The sequence below is a fragment of the Lepisosteus oculatus genome, chromosome 13 (genome assembly GCF_040954835.1).
Source record: "Lepisosteus oculatus isolate fLepOcu1 chromosome 13, fLepOcu1.hap2, whole genome shotgun sequence".
Lineage (NCBI taxonomy): Eukaryota > Metazoa > Chordata > Actinopteri > Semionotiformes > Lepisosteidae > Lepisosteus > Lepisosteus oculatus.
Window position 1 is genome coordinate 6,966,508 of NC_090708.1, and position 12,799 is coordinate 6,979,306.

Below are 12,799 nucleotides of genomic sequence, written 5' to 3' on the forward strand. Positions count from 1 at the left end.
CTGTGGCTGGAAGGTTGCCGGTTCGTATCCCGTGGCTGGGAGAGGAATCCTACTCCGTTGGGCCCCTGAGCAAGGCCCTTAACCCCATCTGCTCCAGGGGTGCCATATAAATGGCTGACCCTGTGCTCTGACCCCAAGTTTCACTCCCTGTCTGTGTGTCTCACGGAGAGCAAGTTGGGGTATGTGAAAAGACAAATTCCTAATACAAGAAATCATATATGGCCAATAAAGTGATCTCTCTTATCTTGTAACACTAAAGATGTTGCTAAAACTGAATTAATGAACAAACTCTTATATAACCTAAAAGCAATCATTCAGCTGCCACTTGCTCTACTAGAAGAAAAGGGGAAGACTTGGTAAATTCTCATTATTCATTACAACACTTTATTCAATTCCTACAGCCATCTACCAACTTACAGTACATGTCTTTGAGCTCTCTGCATGAGCAACTACTAGCGTTACAAATCTGCCCCTTGTGGCGCACACACGTTTCAGCAGTCTCTAGTAACACTTACAAGTTTGCATTTTCCTTAAAAAAAGAAGAAGCTTTTATTTCACTTGGCAAAAGTGAAAGTAAAATACATTTTAAATAATGATTTTCAATATATATATATACAGCCCATCATTTCAAAATATTTACACAATGAAAACAAACTATATGCGTGGACATCAGCACAGCACAATTAACACTTTTTTAAATTACATACTTTTTTTTTCAAGTGATTCCAGGCTAACGGTTATGCGTTTCAACTGCTAAAAGCTACAAAGAAAACAGCGGGGTGTTCCCGAAGACGTGTATTACGCTGCCCAACGGTATCAACACCAGTTCTCTTCTGGAGCAGTCCTGCGCCCCGGTTTAGGAAGGCCCGGAGTTGAGACCTCTCACCCTGCGCCGTGAGTTTTCTTTTGAGTGCCGTTCCTAGTTACCCGTGGCATCACGAGGATTCATCCAGAATCTTCAAAGACTCGTCGCTGTTCTCCTTTTCCACCTCGGAGGCCTCCCCCTTCCCGCTGTCCGACTCCTCTTCGATGGCGAAGTGGACGTCCGCGGAGGAGCACAGGGAGCTGACGCTGCTCTGCTCCACGGAGCACGCGGCGCACGAGAACGCCGCGGCCACGCTTCTGTCGGCCAGGACGCTGAAGGGCGGCGGCACCTGGACAGCTCTCAGTCCTGAAGCGGTGGGCAGCGGCAGGCTGTGCTTCTTCACAATACCCCCCCATTCCCTCTGCTCTTCCTCGTAGAGCAAGTGCGTGAAGACGTTGGATCTCTTCTCCCTCTTCTTCGACCTCACGTAGCCAAACATAATCCCCAGCAGGAAGATCCCGTAGAAGCACATGACGATTAAAATGTACAGATACTCGTTGCCGTCTTCCTTGGACTTGACGGCAGTTGTAGGCTCCAGCTTGCCTGGAAGGTGGGCTGTGGTGGCGTTCGCTCCGTCCATATTTAGCATTTGCTCCGGACTTCAAATATATCCCTAAAAAAGAAATGTATTTTTTTTTTCCCATTAGGAGAGGAGGTGCAAAGCTAACATCGGACACGAGGCTTCAAATGCAGTGCATGACTTTTTTTTTTCACCCAATGAAGAAAGAATGCTTATACTTACTTGAGAGTTGTAGAAGAAAGTTAACGGTAATCTCCTGTGAAGAACGATCACAAACTGCTGGAGCCGAGCAACTCTGTTCAAATCCCAGCCGTCTCCAGTTTAAATAGGCCCGCATCCTTGGAATGTTCTGGGTCACGTGTGGGATATGTGCCGGAAAACTTCGTCTGGAATCTTTCCAGCTGTAAGTTGATGCTTCATGGAAACCCAGAGTGCGAAACGACCTTCAGGCTTCTCTTGCTGTATCTTAAACCAGCTGGCCATGTGGAGAAGAAAACCGCCACTTTTGAGTACTTTGATTTCCCTGCGGAATGATGTACCCCGATGAAAAAGACAAATCCGAGCAAAAAAAAAAACTAAATTTGCAACGAGTATATTGTACTTCGGCACAGACCTTAAAGCTGTCGCGAACAGCGTCGCAGGCAGACTTAATTTGTTTTTTATCATGATTGATTGAAAACGTTCGAAAGGTTTACACGTTAATTTTAAGTTTGGTGTGGCAGTGTAAAAAACAGCTGCAATACGAATTCTTGATGCAGCAAGGCGGGACAGAAGAAACAGGCACACTGAGATGGTCAGTTTTACGAATGTGTGTGTGTTTGAATTTACTGGAAAAGAAACTCGCCGGTTTTGGTTAAAGCAGTACAGTTTGTAAGCTGTAGGGCTCAGACAGTCCTGCAGTTTGAGACTGTTCCTTTTTCGAGCTGCTTATAACCTGCATATTAACTTAAAGTAAATAGTACAGCAGCCTCACACTTCTCAGCGGGCAGCAAATCAAATCCAAATACGTTCCAGCACTACAACGTCAAACTGTTGTGCTCTGGGTGCATTATGAGTGTAAATCAAGTGACCGAGGTAGGGAGCCTGCACACAAGCTCATTGCAAAACATCGAGCTTCGTCCTCGCAATGGAAAGTGCGGTGAAATCATTTACCGCACTCCAGTTGCGCACGACCTTAACATAAACGACAACCATAAAGTCTGTTTAATGTCGCCCAAATCGTGATCAAAGGCCAGCGCCAAATGTTTTTGCCAGCTTTAAGGGCAAACAGGTTTGAACCTTACAAGGCAAAACTTTTAAAATGCTATAGCACGTACAGTGGGAGCGTTCACCCCCTACAAGCGGCGGATGATGAATAGAGCAGGTCGCTTCAGTTTAATACCAACTTGAAACCCGTTGATGCCGGGAACAAACTAACCGGATCTGGAGTATTCATTTAAGTTTTAGTCATCTGATTTAGTGGTTATTAGCTCAATCTCGTGTTTATGGGAATTACAGAGGTTTATGTAAAAACCATGATGCCCGAGCACATTCAGAAAGGTCTGCAGCACCATTACAATTCAAAAGCCTTACACATCGCAAGAAGATGCATTCCAGCACAAACGTGTCTGTGCTGAAGCAGTCTTTCCTCATAGATGCAGCTGCAGTAGTATCATATAAAAGGATTCATAAGCATTTACTGTAGGTTTAAGATGGAACACTCGTTTTTATTTTTTTCCCCCATTATCAAGGCCAATTACAAATAAATAAGTCGGATACACTTGCAATAACCTATGTTACAGATCAGTTTCCCCATAAGAAACATGGAGGAAAACCTTAAAATGCTCATCATAACAAAGATTAAATAGATTTAAAATAGATATTATACATCTGGTCATGAACTTTGATCACTGCCCCCACTTATTTACAGTAAAAGAAAAAGAGCTTTAAACATTTCAAAGGCGCAATCTATACATTTTCCCTACATATCTTCAGTAGTTCAAATGCACATTAATATTGGAAAATGTACAACATACTTCAATTGGATCTGGCTACCCTTTTTTACACATTTGCAGTAGATTTTAATATTCCTATTAACCATTTAAAACAACATAAAAGGCAATCAAAACTCATTAACCATATATAGCAACAGAAAGACCTCTCAACTTTTCACATCATTTGGGAAGATGGTTGGTTTTTCTGATGGAAAAACGAAGCTCCTTCAGGGTTGGTCTTAGTTCTTTTAGTTATGGTGTGTACAGATAACATTGAACGGTTTCAAGCCATTTAAAAACTGTGAAGGGAAACGGTATAAAACTGGGTTGAAAATATTCCCACAAAACATACACACTCATTGCAACATGAATATCTCTCTATAGCAGGACAATAAAACACCAGTTACATCACCAGATCAATTTTCAACCACATAACACAAAATGAATGAAAGAATTTAAGCAAAACTTTAAAAAAAAACTTCCAGTTTCTAAAAGACTGATCTGGATTTCTACTTTTTAAATCATGCAACATAAACTTTTAAACTTATCAAAATACAAAGTACAAATGATACCTTTTATTATTGTTACAAACACAGAATGAAAACAGTTGCAATAAATAGTTTAAACCTGTGAGTGCTAAGCATATCATTTTGCACATTTCCTTTTCAAAAACTTGCCAAGTAAACATTCATGCACTGTGGGGAAATATGTGTCCATTTCAGAATGAAGAAATGGTATATATTGCACATTCAGCTTATATTCCTATTGGATCAGAAGATTACAAAACTTAAGTGTATTACAAGCACAGACTGTTTTCTTAAATGTTGATGTATTACAGAATAATGCCTTAAGATCGTTTCTGTGTGACAAGCATTTAACATATATGCTAGGTATCTGCTTTCCCTCAGATCTCCTTATAATTATTATGGTCATCCATGTGTGGTGATGGGTTAAGTTTTTGGAAATCTGTAACAAGCAAAACTGATTTTAAAGATCTTACAATTTCACATTTTCTAAGGGACCAATCTTTTGTAACGTATACCTCAGGGAACTGGGTTAGTACCTGATTAGGTTAGAAAGTTTGAAAACTAAATCATACCAATGAACACAGGATTTTGTTTCCCAGTTGTTTCCTGTCCTGCAGGCTAGGTGGATTTTGTGGAAATAAGACCAGCTTATGCAAGAATAATCAAATATTGAAAATATTTAAGAGGCAACTAACAATAGTTTCTGGACAATAGATACTGAAATTGTATGAGGTATTTGTTGCCAAATTACTTATATGAAGTACATTTAATATTTTACTTAAACCCATCACTATTGCATTATGCATTCAATCTTGCTTAGTTTTCACATCAATGCAACATAAACCAATTCAGCTAATACCTACATTACAGGTATACTATAGGGTAATTCTTTGCTTTAGGCACATGAAACATTAGGGTAAAAAAAACATTATGTTGATTTTTTAAGATAGTAAACCATAAAACCTGGAGACATTATTTTGGACACACAAACCCACAACACAAAGAAACATTTATCTGTTTTTTTTTTTAAATAAAAAGAATATCAGCATTCGATCTCATGGCTAAAATACTGATGTTCAAACAGACATTCAGGGAGGGGTTCAAAATGAGCTAAAACCTAATGTATAATTCACCCCTGCTAATAACCAGCACCCAAAGACTTTACAGATTGCACTATATGTCGCACGTGATCCAATTTCATGTCCTACAACAATGACGGCTGTGGAAATCGTTTCGTGGGGCAAATGCAGACATGACAGCTCCTTTTCAAATTCTTGGGACCAATTATGCCTTGAACCTGCCCACCCAAGAGTGTTTGAATCTGTTTTCTCTGAAGGTTCTGTATGAAAATCCTGTGTGATGTATCTGATGTATCTGATGAGGAAAAATTGAAACACTGCCCTTGTTTTTGGTCTCAAGTGAAGGAAGGCGATTCAAGTAAATTCCTGTTTGATCTGAGCTTGTCACTGCAGGGTAAAACTTTAGGCAGTTATTTTCCACCATACATCCGCTCAATGTCATCTTGGTAGTGAGTCTTGAGCTCTTTTCTTTTCAGTTTGAAGGCATCTGTGACCAGGCCAGTCTCGGGCGTCCAAGGCTCAGCACTCAGGCGAATTTTCATTGGAATTTCAAACTTCTCCAATTTGGCTGCAAGTCAGACAAGCATATTCAGTGTTTTCTGGCTATTTGCAAATTTAGAAAACCTAATTACATAAACATTATTTATGTAATAAATTATGTAAATAATTTTGCTACAAAAAAATATTTCTATTGACTTTAAATGGAAATTGCGATTATATTTGTAAAACATTCAAAATGTATATGCAAATATAAAGTAACAGTTAAATGCCATGAGGGACATGGTTCAATTAATCAAATAACTGCTTGTCAGAAAAGCCTTCTACTATGTCATAAATATATAGCACTACAAAGATAGTAGTTCATCCTACAATAAGACTGTTTAAACTGGGAATGGAGTACAGGTCTTTAGAGTAGTGATGTTTAGAGAAGGGATAAACAAAATAAAACATTGAGTCTTAGTAATTCCTTCCAGTGCAAGCATGGATTCTTAAAACATAATTTAGTAGCAGACTTCTTAATCATAAAGTACTGAAAATATTCTGATTTAAAATCAAACTTGAAAATGGAAACGTTTCAAAGTATTTAGTCAAAGTTATTTGGAAAATGTGCTTGAAAGGCAGCTTACTTATTTAAAAGCCTTTTTATTACGTAACATTCATGGTTTTACATTCCAGCCACTACCTTCAAATTACTGGTTCTACTGTAAAGTGACTGGATAAGCCCTGTGCAGAGGCTGAAAAGACATGAAGTACTATATCTCACTTTCCCTTTAGCTCTGATTAATCCATTTTAAAACTTCAGAATTCGCATTATCAGAATGTGCTCGTAGGTGGCATTTGAAGTTGTTTAAAGTGGCTTGTGAATTAAATTAATGTGTAATGTCAATATAACAGAGAACCAGCTTTAGAATTAAAAGTTGCTCCTTGAGATTTGCACAAGTTTGTGTTAAAATGAACGATTGCTGCATGAAAAATAAATTCCAGGGAAATAAGACTCTGCACAGAGTAGTTGTCAGGGCTCTGGACTGGAAGGTTGTGGGGTCACTTTCTTAAATTTAGATGCTGCATATTGCTAATGGTGGAGGGGATCCCCATTACCTGTAAAGTGCTTTGAGTTTAGTGTGGAGAAAAGCGCTATATAAGTGTAAGCAACTATTATTATTATTAATATTATTATTAATATTATTAAATAAGGAACTCTGTTGCGCTTTATTCAAACTAGTTTAAAAGGCTTTGGAAAGAAGCAACAATCAAATAAGTTAATAATAATATAAAATGGTAGCTTGGAGAATCATTTTTGGTTGAACTGGGAAATCAGAGTAAAGAACTGATTCCAATAGTTAATCAAAGACTTTAAGAGTTGTGTCCTGAAGACGAGATCACTGACTCTGCGTAACGTCTAACTACAGTACCAATGCTTTCCAATATGCAACTCAGTGAGTGGTTTCTTACCTCCGCTAGCAGCTTCAGCCATAACTCTTAAGACCTCCTTTTCCATCTCTGAGTTATTGCAAATCTCCTCCCATGTTCCTCCTACTTTCTTATGTTCTGCAAGTGCCATTAGCTGCTTCTGATTGGGTACCACAAAGCCAATCACATAGGACTGATCGCTACGATGAAAAGTGGAAGAAACTCAGGACATTTACTAAAGTACATTACACAATAAACATGTCAAAGAGAACCTTTATCCTTTAAACTTTATTTTGCTAAACCAAGTGTATATCAAACCTTTTGCTGAGTCATTCAAGATACATTCAAGCTAAACAGGTCACACCAACCTGACACTGACATTTTTGACTCTTAAATGCATTTTCAGCAAAGCTGTGACAACACAGAAAACCATTAAAGTATCTATAAAACTTACAAGTCAATAAGCAAGTGGGAAACACTTAAGTAACATTTTAGAATACAACTGTCTTACATCCCTTCCTATAATGAGACAAAAGTGCAAACTTCTGTTGATAAAGTGTCTGCAGTCTTGTATGTAGGCATTAAATTGGCAGGGTAGTTTACCTGTTGGCATATGCACAAATGTTATCTATTAATGGGCAGTTCTTCAAAACAGCTTCTACTTTTCCAAGAGAGACGTATTCTCCTGCTTGAAGTTTTACCAAGTCCTTCTTTCGGTCTGTGAAAGAAGTAAGAGACTAATTTAATCATACAGTTTATTTAGGAACTTCTGTCTCATAAAAGACAAAATTAATGGGTAAAAAAAACAGAAAAACACACATTTAACTTCATAACTTCAGGGGTTAAAAAATATCTTTACAGTTACAGCAATCATTTTCTGATGGGTCTTTAATAAAGCAGACAGGGGGTGGCTTTTGTGCTACTTCAAAAGCCAATCATGAGCAGTGTGCCAAGGAAAAAGAACTGAAAGAATAAAACTGTTTAGTTTACAGTGGGAGAAGTTCAAGAATAAAGCAGGATAAAGCAATGTGATGTTTTTTCGATTTTATGGCTCTACCCCAGATGTAATAAAAAAATCACATAAATGACAATTCTAAGTTGAATAAATATGAACAAAACCATAAGGTTTAATTACGGTGTAAAAGACCAGACATTCATAAATTATTTACTGACCAATAATTTTAAGGCATCCATCTGGGTGAAATTCTCCTATGTCTCCCGTGCAAAACCATCGTTGTCCTTTTTCATCCACAAAGAAATCATCTTTATTTTTGGCTTCATTCTTATAGTATCCCATTGTGACATTAGGTCCACCAACGAGAATCTCCCCTCTTGGGTTTGGTTTGTCAGTGCAATAATAGCCCCCTAAGAAAGGAAAAGGTGAGATTCAACATTCTATAGTAATTAATAGGAGGATTCTTTAATTACCACTGATAACAGCATTTGGGTATTAAAATCAATAAAACTTTACATTTTCGCAGTGCAGGTAGGCAGTACTGTGTTGTTAAAAGATTTCAGAACAGAGTCACAGGACTTCATTGGTTTTTTAAAGACTTCAGATCTTAAATTTATTTTAAGAAACATGATCGATTTTCTTGTATTTGTGTATGAGCTCTTGGATAGATGTTTCTTGATGCTTTTAAGGACTTTTCCTTCCAATAAAATAAACTGTTGATCATAAATATAACAAAAAATGAAAAACTCAAAAAGATATCTAAACACAGTTCTGCAACACAAGCAATAAAATCATAAATGTAGACAAAAATGGCTTTAACTTTAAATAAAAGGATTATTGGAGTTTTCATGGTACATCTGACAGTATACAACAGCAGCATACACCAGTTGAAGTATTACATGTTAGAAAAGTTTCTGCAGCCCAAAACCTACTTGGATCCTGCATGAAGTTCTGAAAATTCCTCTTTTGTTACTATTTAAAAGGCCAAGCAGATTTAGTGAATATTTATATAATTGCACAGCCACTGAATATTTTTAAGCCAACAGCTGATGTCAAGTTCTGATTTTATTGGGAAGCCTACAGTTATGTTTAAAAAAAGCAGGTGGACTATAACATTGCTGATATGTACTTATCAAATAAACAGTACAGAAACCTTGAAAGCCTCAGTTTTTTCAGCAAGAATGTAGCAGAACCTCTTTTTAGGGAGGTGCACACAAATAAACTAAATGAAAGATTTTTGTTTGACAAAAGCTACAGTCATATATCCCCTTACATGATTAGTAACGCTTCAAATAAACATGATTTGTCTTTCAATATCTGTTGAAAACTACTCATTTTGTCAGTTTTCTTGGAACAACAAACACTTGTCCTGTTTCCGCAAACAATTAAAAAAAAGTACTGTTTCTGTTTCTGCTTCCATTTTTGTTGTGCCCGACATAAGGGGCAGTTAATTATTAAAAGCTTAAATCAAAGTCAAAGATTATCAAACTGCACTGCCAGATGAGTGAAAAACTAAAGAACAAGTAAAAACATTCATCCACTGAATGAGAAGAACACCTGAAACAACAAAAAACACCTAATATTTAATTTGGCTTAGCTTCTAAAGACCCATATTTTATATTTTCATCCTATGAATCCTAAAGGGAAAATGTGGTGCAAAAGGATATATAAATGCAGTTGTATGACAAGTGGATGCTTCAAAACATCTCCACATATAACATACTGGCAATCTTAGAAATAAAAGGATATAAGAAGAGGAGGCACTTGAAATGTCGCATACATCAGCAGACACACTAAAATATCTCGGTTTTAACACTATAATAAATAATGCTGGTCGACCAGTAGGTGTCACTCTATCCTCTGGACCGGAATTTCCATTCCAGTGTAACAGTATGGTGACTGAGGACAGTGTACTGCAGAAGGTGACGTTCTTCTGATAAAGCACTAAACTGACGTCCTGAAAACGTGGTCAGTCTAAAGGCCCTGGTTGAGAGTAGGGTTCTTAACCCTGCTGCCCTGGCTGAATTCCACTCTGGGCCTGAACATTCCTAGCTAAAGTTCTGCACTTGATCTGCTGTGTTACAGGTCTGCTGGTCGGCTGCCATTCTTCACATTATCCAGGTGGAAGCTGTATGTATAAACCACTTCAGGATCCTTTTGGGATGAAACTAGCCATGTGAATGCAATTCTTATTGTAAATTAAACATGGAAGCACTGTTTTTCTCCGTAATTCTGTAAAGTAAAACTTCTTAACAGCATCTGTCGTTCTGACACGAGATCACATTTTGGTGTATTTATGACGAAGACGAGATTCATATTGTACAATCAGATGTGTATATCTGCTATTAATAGGCTATTTATTAAACTATTTTCTTAGCACTCCTCTTAACTACACATTAATATATATTGTACCTATCCTGCTAGTTAAAGGTAGATATACAGAATTTAACAATCACGGACAAATGACCCGAGATAAATTTTATGAATGAAGAATTCTGCCAGCCACTGATTTATGAGACCATGCTTCCAAGTCGAAAGTATTTCAATACAGACCTTTTCCCCAATCCACAAAGTGTGGAGAGTGTGGTTGTTTTTTTTAGATTGAGAGTGTTGTATTATGGAGCTACTGTGGTTCAAACAAGTATCATACAATGACATGATACATTCTGAACTAAAGCTTGGCAGAGTTTGCACTGATTTTGCCTTTAAAAGTCATACAGCACTGTACAGCTTACCCTCTTCCCAGCTCTTTAGTTTGATTTCAGAGCACACCAGTGGAGCTCCTACACGGCCTGTACTGTAGTCCCACACTGCAAAAAAATTACATAGAATAACAGTTACCTGGCATTGTACCAGCAAAACCAGCCAAAACATATTCAACTTTCAGTTTTCCAAGGAAACCAAACTTCAACATATTTACAAATCTTCCGAGATAAGAGTGGAAATGTAATACAAAATAAATCCGCTATGAAAAAGGAGATGTTACACAATGTCACTTTAAAATGTTACAGCAACAGCAGTTTGACGGTACCCCTATAAATACGATTATAAAAGTGAAACTCAAATATACAGACGTTAACCGAAAATGTATGTTGTCATCCAAAAAACAAATGAGATTATTATTAGGGGGAACGTATTCATTGTGTCTTTTTTTGTGCCTGACAATCAGTTCACAGGAACAATACCCCGTACTGTCTGGGTCACAAAGCGCCGTTAGGCTGGACCTTCTGCAACCTGATCTGTATCGCTACACAGATGACCAGCACCGAGACTTATTATGACACTCCTCTCCTTCCACAGCGAGCTCACTTTCACTGATCGTGCCCGCGCCGCAGGTCTCCGTGAGCCCGTAGCCCTGTCCCACCGGGCAGCAGAAGCAGATGTTCATGAACCGCTGGGTGGCGGCGGACAGGGGGGCGCCCCCAGAAAGGAGAACTCGGGTCCTGCCCCCCAGCAAGGACCTCACTTTTCGGAAGACAAAACTGCAACACGAAGGAATTCAAAATGAGCAACAACGGGCGAAACTCGATTTCAATTTGAGTCATGGCGGCCGGACTCCCTTTTTGTTCATTCGAGGGTTTTATTCAGTGCAGATTACCTGTCACAGAGCGGAGTGCTGTAGCCTTTGGAAATCTGCTCCATTTTATAATTGTAGGCCAAGACAAACAGAGTTCGCTGTACGCTATTCATCTCCTCTACTTTTCTCATAACATTTTTGTAGATGCGGTCCATGATTTCCTAGAAGGCGAGGGAAAACCTATTACGACACATATCTCAGGAAATCATAGTGAAGGGCAGTGAAGGGGAAAGTGGGATAACATCTCTTTCCTGTCATTTCCCAATATAACAGTACTAGCTGTTGGCAAACAACACAATGTAATTATCTATTTTGTACATCTAAAAAAAAAAATACAAACAGAAAGGATGTAAACATCATAGTGGATTCGTTTGCAAAACATCTCTTATGAGCCATCAGTAAAACGCTAATATAATAAATGGAATTTTATAATGTATCACAAGACTTTATTCTAGCGTTTTTCAGAAAAGGGTCCCAATTAAAGCATATACCTTCTTGCGATTGTTAATAGGAAACAGATTTTAAGACGTATAGGATATGTAGTTTTCGGGAAAGAGCATAACCCATGGAAAATGTGACTGTCCATTTTCCCTTGAAACACTTGCATGGCTTTTAAGTTGAAACTGAGATCCTGTGTGAGAGAATTATAACTATATCACTGAATGATAAACCAGCGCAATCCAGATTCCCCTGAAGGCACTTTTTTTTGTTTTGTTTTAACAATGCTAGTTCTGTAATTGACCTGGTGCATTTTTAGGAACATCTGTTGAACACTTTTTTAAAAAAAAAATTCTAAATTCACACGAAAACCACAAAATACAACTGAATCTTCTTGCATTAATATATTACAATGGGGGTTGTTAACATTATAAAGGAGGGAGTGTGCTTATCCGCATAGCACGCTAACAGAATGCTTCTTCAAACCACAGAAAGTATTCTCACGTTAAATGACATCAGCGTATTATTGAACCAATTAAGAGTTCTGAAGAACTTTCTCAACAGGGGATTCAAAATCATTTGTGTTCATTAGAAATCTGGATTCCCACTACGAACAGAGATGACTCACAAAACTAGTCAAGACAAAACTGGGTAGAAGAAATTCAACTGCAAATATTAACATTAGATGAGCTTACTGGCACAGCTGCCATCAGCGTGGGCTTCAGTACACTGGTGTCTCCTTTGCTTCCTTTCTTGATTTTTGTAGACTACATTCGGAAAAAGTAAAAAAAAAAAAAAATCACTGATGGAAAACCGTGCAGACCGATAATCTGCAAAACTCTACCAACATACGAGGGTTCAAAACCCAAAACCAACAAAATTAAATGGCACATACTGCTTAATTGTACACTCCTAAAGATTCTTAGGGGGCTATTCGCAAAATTGTTGTTAGAA

The 12,799-nt window shown here is 38.0% G+C and overlaps 2 protein-coding genes across 3 annotated transcripts in view; both read right to left on the reverse strand.

The window, feature by feature from the left end:
* Nucleotides 1-357: 357 nt before the first annotated feature.
* On the reverse strand, nucleotides 358-2,971 carry kcne4 (potassium voltage-gated channel, Isk-related family, member 4). The gene is made up of 2 exons (XM_015360987.2): nucleotides 1,608-2,971; nucleotides 358-1,478 (listed from the first exon to the last, which is right to left on the reverse strand). The coding sequence occupies exon 2, from the start codon at nucleotides 1,452-1,454 to the stop codon at nucleotides 936-938; it is 519 nt and encodes a 172-aa protein (XP_015216473.1). The 5' UTR covers nucleotides 1,455-1,478; nucleotides 1,608-2,971; the 3' UTR covers nucleotides 358-935.
* Nucleotides 2,972-3,911: 940 nt separating this feature from the next.
* Nucleotides 3,912-12,799, reverse strand: part of acsl3a (acyl-CoA synthetase long chain family member 3a) — a 34,433-nt gene continuing 25,545 nt past the window's right edge. For both annotated transcript variants that reach the window (XM_006637580.3, XM_015360985.2), the window contains 8 exons: nucleotides 12,541-12,612; nucleotides 11,429-11,568; nucleotides 11,140-11,312; nucleotides 10,566-10,640; nucleotides 8,049-8,240; nucleotides 7,479-7,593; nucleotides 6,918-7,075; nucleotides 3,912-5,532 (listed from right to left, as the gene is read on the reverse strand). In XM_006637580.3, coding sequence (XP_006637643.1) covers nucleotides 5,375-5,532; nucleotides 6,918-7,075; nucleotides 7,479-7,593; nucleotides 8,049-8,240; nucleotides 10,566-10,640; nucleotides 11,140-11,312; nucleotides 11,429-11,568; nucleotides 12,541-12,612 — 1,083 coding nt within the window. In that variant the 3' untranslated portion in view covers nucleotides 3,912-5,374. The remainder of the gene's footprint in view (nucleotides 5,533-6,917; nucleotides 7,076-7,478; nucleotides 7,594-8,048; nucleotides 8,241-10,565; nucleotides 10,641-11,139; nucleotides 11,313-11,428; nucleotides 11,569-12,540; nucleotides 12,613-12,799) is intronic.